General features: G+C 36.4%; 1 protein-coding gene across 1 annotated transcript in view; it reads left to right on the plus strand.

Annotated features, from left to right (window-relative positions):
• The first annotated feature begins 3,127 nt into the window (after positions 1-3,127).
• Positions 3,128-6,342, plus strand: part of LOC107100570 (phosphatidylinositide phosphatase SAC1-A-like) — a 25,992-nt gene continuing 22,777 nt past the window's right edge. Inside the window, exons 1-2 of the mRNA XM_015399107.1 lie at positions 3,128-3,242; positions 3,584-3,681. Coding sequence (XP_015254593.1) covers positions 3,160-3,242; positions 3,584-3,681 — 181 coding nt within the window. The 5' untranslated portion in view covers positions 3,128-3,159. The remainder of the gene's footprint in view (positions 3,243-3,583; positions 3,682-6,342) is intronic.

Here is a 6,342-nt window from a genome sequence, read left to right on the forward strand (position 1 = left end):
ATTAGCGAAGTAGAAATGCAAAAGGTTCATATTAATTCAGATGTTGATAACATAAATGTTTCTGTTTGTGAAGCTATATTAGTTGCAACTCAACAATCTATCCAATGGAAAAAAGGAAGCGGGAAGAAGAAAATATGAATGAACTCTTGAAATAAAGCATTTCGAATGTTAAAGAAAAATCTGAATTTTCAGTTGTTTATTGAATATAAAAGATCACAAGCTCTTGTCAAAAGATCTGTAAAATTTGCAAAAAGGATTTACTGGCAATCTTTTTATTATTCAGTTGGTAGAGAAACTAAAATTTCAAATATCTGGGTTATGATAAAAAGAATGAATGGAATTAAGAGAGAATGTGGATATCCAGTTCTGAAAGATTTAAATATATATGCTGTGACAGAGGAGCAGAAAGCAGAGATGTTAGTGGAGAAGTTTGCTAAAATTCACAGCTTAAATAATCTAACTGAAAAAGAAATAAGGGAAAGAGAATGCACAATTAATGAAAACAGTCAATTATTAGTTAAAAGTGTAAACAGTAGTGACTTATTAAATGTTCCTTTTTCTTTTGTAGAACTGAAGAATGTTTTAGAGAAATCCAATAATTCATCTCCAGGTAAAGATCAAATTTCATAGATTATGATAAATCAGTTAAGTTATTCTTCTAAAAGTGTTTTATTGGATTTTTAAAACAAGATATGGGAAGAGTGTCATTTACCTAAAGCTTGGAAAAAAACAATTATTATTCCTATTTTAAAGTCAGTTGAAGAAAGATCAAACCCAGGGAGAAAAGATAAAATATTTATCCAAATTTCAAAGTGGATTCAGAAAAGGTAGAAATAACATGGATCCTGTTCTATACGTGGAACATGAAATTAGGGGAGCACAGGTTAATACAGACAATATGGTAGCTGTTTTCTTTGACTTCGGTTATGATATGAGGTGGAAGGAAGGTTTTATGATACAATTAAAGAAGATGGGAATCGCCGGTTCAATGTTCAAGTAAGAATAGGAAAACAATTTTCAGGAAATATTTATCCTGAAAATGGTATTCCCCAAGGAAGCATAGTTAGTCCATTATGATTTTCTATAATGATTAATGATATGTTTGAAGATGTTGAGAATGAAATGGGAGTTTCTTTATTTGCTGATGATGGAGCAGTTTGGAAAAGAGGTAAAAAAATGTGATTTCTTAGTTAAAAAAGGTTGAAGAAGCCATTCATAAAATAGAAGACTGGTCCTTTAGATGGGGATTCAAGATCTCTGTAGATAAAACAAAAGTTTTGTTTTTTACTAAGAAAAAAGTTTCTGAAGATATAAAGATAAAAATTTATGACTTAGAAGGGGTAAAGCTATTTAAATTTTTGGGCATATGGTTGGATGAAAGACGTAGTTGGAAAGTTCTAATTAAAAAGATGATTGATAAATGTAAAAGAGTTCTAAATGTTATGAGATGTTTGATTGCGAATGAGTGAGGAGCTGAGCGGAAAGCATTGAAATCAGTTTATACAGGTTTAATTAGGTCCGGTTTTATTATGGATGTAGTGCTTTTGGTTCAGCATTAGAGTCATTACTTAAATTGGATATTGTTCTGTATCAAGCATTGAGATTATGCACATAAGAACAACATCAGCATTACAGGTAGAAATGCCACTACAGTGGAGGACATTACAATTACTTTCTACTTATTGGTTTCAGGTAAAGAATCATTGTGAAACTCATCCATGTCAATATATTTTAAAACCATGTTGGAAAAAAGGAAAGAAGAAATTAAATTCCTTTGGATGGTCAGCAGATAATATTATAAAAGATCTAGAATTATCTCATATAAATGTCAGTAAAACAGTTATTAGGTCATTAATTCAGCCATCATTGTTGCCTAATATAGTTACTGATTTAACTTTGCTGTTTAAACGGAAAAACAAGGAGAATATCTCGGATTTAAATATGGTTCAGCAATATTTAGATGAGAAATATGATGGGTTTGTTAAAATTTTACGGAGCTTCAAAAGATCCAAATAATAAGAATGGTGTTTCGTTTGTAGTTGCAGAATTTTATATTTAATCAAGTAAGAGAGTCAGTGACGGAGTTTGAGTCTACACAGGAGAAATGTTTGGGATCATGTAGGCCTTGGAAGGGAATGAAGAAATCCGTCCATTAAGAAGCATAGTTTTCTCTGATTCTAGTTCAGCGTTATTTTCATTTAAACACAGTCACTCAGACAGCAGACCTGATATATTAGCAGAAATTCAGCAATTATTATTTAGAATTCAAGCAATGTGATTAATAGAATAATAAAAATAATATTTTATTTGGATTCCTTCTCATATGGAATAGAAGGGAATGAGATGGCTGATAGATGTGCAAAACAAGCAAGTAAACTTATGGTAGTTTAATTGATATAATAAGTCAATTTAGTAAAGTTTAAATAAAATCAGTAATTAAGGAAAGGATTAGATCAAGATGGCAGAAACAGTGGGAAGAAGAAATAACTGGTAGATTGTTGTATAATATTAAAAGAAACTTGGCTTTATTAGAAAAACAGAAAGGAATAGAAAGGAGAAAAAGATGATATGAAGGTTATGGTTTGGCCATCCAGGTTTAAACAGCACATTGTTTAAAATAGGGAAACATGATACAGCGAAGGATGATTTTTGTTTTCAAGCAGAAACAGTGAAGCACATTATACTGTTTGGCACTAAATATGTCAATCAGATAAATTAATTAATAAACAGATTGCAAGTCAATGAATTAAAGTTAAACTTAAAATACATTTTAAACTTGGATTCTAAATCTAAGGGTTTTTTATGGAAGCCCATTTCCGCCACTCTGTAAAAAAAGAAAAAAAAAAGATCTCATAATAATGAGAGAGATTTTTTTTCATTATAATGAGACGCTAACTCAATATAATGAGATATATTTTTGTCTTTTTTTTACAAAGTGGCGGAAACGGGCTTCCATAGTTTTTCCTTATTATTGAACTTTGTTAAAAGACAAATTTGTTTAAGAGGATTTATTTATTATATTTTATTTTTTTTAGTTTACTGGATATTGAATTACTTTATTCACGATTCACCCTCCATTTCAGTTGGTGGCAGTAATGCACCAAAAAGTTGTTTGCAAACCACCATAAAGCACAAGAAGAAGAAGAGAAGAAGAATGAAATGAAAGAAGAAGAAGAAGAGGAGGACACGTCACTGAGGTTAACCAGGAGAAAGAAGATGGCTAGCTCTGGCACTTTCCGCTTGTAAGTATGTGTAGTGAGTTCACTGTGTGTCCGTGGTGAGTCAGGCGGTCGGGGGGCTCTGGGGGGGCCTCACCGGGTCGGTACCGGCTCTGCTGGCCTCACTGTGGTTAGAAATGGGGGGTTTCCTGCAAGGCTAACGGAACAGCTGACACCGGAGAAAGTTTGGTTTCTACAGGTTGTTTCTGTTTAAAGTCACCAGTAGAGCAGAAGGTTCTGGGAGCTGATGGGTTCCTGCAGTCCAAGCAGAGGGAACCAACAGCTGCTCACTATGTTGTCTGAAACAGTTCCTACTCCTCCAGCTGTGGGACTGAATCCCAAACATTGTTGTTGATGTGTTGCAGGTTCACCACAGCAGAAAGCTTCTTCATAGAGCCATGTGAGGAGGCCTGCTCTGATGTCCTGCTCATTGACAGGGTTTCTACTGACATGTGTCTGACCGGTAAGAAATGCTTCTGCTCAGCTGCTTCAGTCCTGGATGCTTTCAGCAGGAAACCTGCTGCACAGCCAGCAGCTCACTGATTCACACAACAACAGGATACATAGAATCTTTTTCACCTTTAACATCCCTTTATTTACACAATCCAAACAATAGAATCAATTGATGCAAAACAAAGTTAGTTAAAAATCATAAAAGCAAGTTTTGGCTGAAAATCATGAAATGAGGAGCTTGTTAAATCGTGGTTCTTCATCATCTGACGGAGTAAATAAAATGTTGTTAAAACTCCACAGCTGAACAAAATTCTCCATGTTCTGTGGAAGTGAAACCAGCCTTATTCTTGTTTCAAAGGGGTGATAGAATGATTCTATGGGGTATTTGGTCCTTTAGGTCTCTGAATAGGGTGTGTAACATTGGTTGGGCTGAAAATGGCATATTAGCTGTTCTATGAGCCCTAATGCAGCCTGGTTAAAAGCCCTAGAATGAAACGACAGGTTTTCTTCCTTTTATTGTATGAATAATTAGAAGAGCTGTGCTCTGATTGGTTGGTTTACAACGAGCCAAGCTGCTGAGCAAAGATGCATCATAGCAACAAGCACTCACTCACTGAAACATCAGATTGTTGATATGGTAGGGTGACCAGACGGCCTCTTTTTCCGACTTTTCAGACCTAAAGAAATGTCGGGGGAATTTCAAAATCATTTGGGATTTTGGTCGCCTACAGTGCTGCAGAACCGAGCCGTCAGCTCTAGGGCTGGTCCGGGAACTATGGGGGAAGGGGACAGGGGGCCAGCGGGGGACAGAGCGACCGAACCCGACCCAGTGATGGTAGCCTGTACACCGGCGACCCCTTGCTTCCCCCGCCTGCACGGTAAGGTAGGTGGGGGGGGATGCATACCGTCCCAGACTGGCTCCCTGCCCTCTTCTGCTGGGGTTCCCGGACCAGCCCTAGAGCTGACGGCTCGGTACGAATGCCTGGTCTGGTCCAGTCAGCGCCCCAACAAATTGAAATTGCTCTGTATGTCAATGTCGGGGGGTGACAACAGTAAAGGCCAGAAGCAAATAAGGCAACATGCCCTAATTGTCAGTGTGGTGCTTCGTTTAGATTCGCCGGTTTATGGTTTAGAATTGTGAGATTTTCAGGAGGTGTTGATGTGGTTTGAACTTCTCTGTACGTCCATTTCACCCCCTGAACTATCGTTATTCATCTATCAAAATGGAAATTCTGTTTTGCATTCTATGACTCCTTTAAAGTTGCACTTCCACAGATCCACGGCATCAAGGTGAGCTCCCTCCTGCAGTCTGTCTCTGCAGAGACGTAGACGGCCATCTCTGCTTCACAGAATATAAAATGTAAAAGTCGGGCCTTTAGCTTGTTTCTTCTGTTCTGGAAAACTCCTCCCATAAACAGAGCATTTGTAAAACCCGTTCCAAAAACACTAAAAACATGAATTAAACGGCTAAAAATGGCCTTTAGTCTTGTGCATTCCATAAAAACATGGAACACATTTTCAATGTTTCTTCAAGTAAAAACCTCCAATGGAGATCACCAGATCGTTTTTTGATTGGAGGCTTGTATACAGTCCTCCACTGGGGGCTTTTATCTGAAGCCTGTCCAGATGCAGAACGGCCGGTTCTGAAGATGTCTTTGGTTTATTGTTCTTGTGCAGCTGTTGGTAAAGAGCTTTGTGCTTCATATTCTGAAAGTTTGACAGAGAAGTTCAAGCAAAATGCCAAATGTTGACAAATACAGTGCAGGAGAAAAGAAAATACTAATCATACATGGAAGAAATTCTGAACATTAATCTAAGACCTTTTAGTGATTTCCATCATAGGAAGAGCTAGCTAATGGCTAAAGAGTCAAATGTAGATTCAACTATTGATTGATTGACTTTATTTAATTCAACTCAGTTCAATTCAGTTTATTTATATAGATATAAATTCACAACACATGTCGTCTCAAGGCACTTTACAGTTCAACCAGATCATCCAGTCAATTTGATTTAAAGTTTTCTATCAATGGAAAACCAGTTGATTGCATCGACTCATTGACTTAAAAACAAATACAAATTTATTGATCTTTCAGTGTAGAAATCTACTCGTTTCATCTGCTCAATGCATGGGATATATACAATATATACAGTGTCCACATATGACAGCTTTGTAATATTTTTTTTATTATAGCAGGATTATTATACAGGCTTATTGCCCTCCTCCTTCTGGCATTTCAGCAATTCACTTGTTTAATTTACTAATTCTTTTAAATCCATAAAGTATTTTAAAGGCAAACAGAAGATCTAACAAATAGCAATACACACCTTAAAGTTCTCTGTAGACGTTTTAGGTTAAATCTAAATAATAGACGTGGCCGGTGAACCCCCTAGAAACACAGCGTTAGTGTTGGACTTCCTTCTCAATAGATGCGTTTCAACATTCATCTTCTTTGGTTTGAATTGCTCCAGATTTTAACCAACCAGAAGCTAAAGTTTTATTTTTAACGGGATTGTTTGGTATCCTGTTTTATTGTAGATTTGCTTTTTATAGAGTGGAAATGGCTCAGAGTTTCACCCTCCTGACTCTATTTGCCAGGTTTTCTTTTTTCAAGAATTTGCAAAATGTCTGGAGAGTTTGTAACAGAACGATGACATTTCACCAGATTTTGAA

This window comes from Cyprinodon variegatus, unplaced genomic scaffold (assembly GCF_000732505.1).
Source record: "Cyprinodon variegatus isolate N-32 unplaced genomic scaffold, C_variegatus-1.0 Scaffold988, whole genome shotgun sequence".
Lineage (NCBI taxonomy): Eukaryota > Metazoa > Chordata > Actinopteri > Cyprinodontiformes > Cyprinodontidae > Cyprinodon > Cyprinodon variegatus.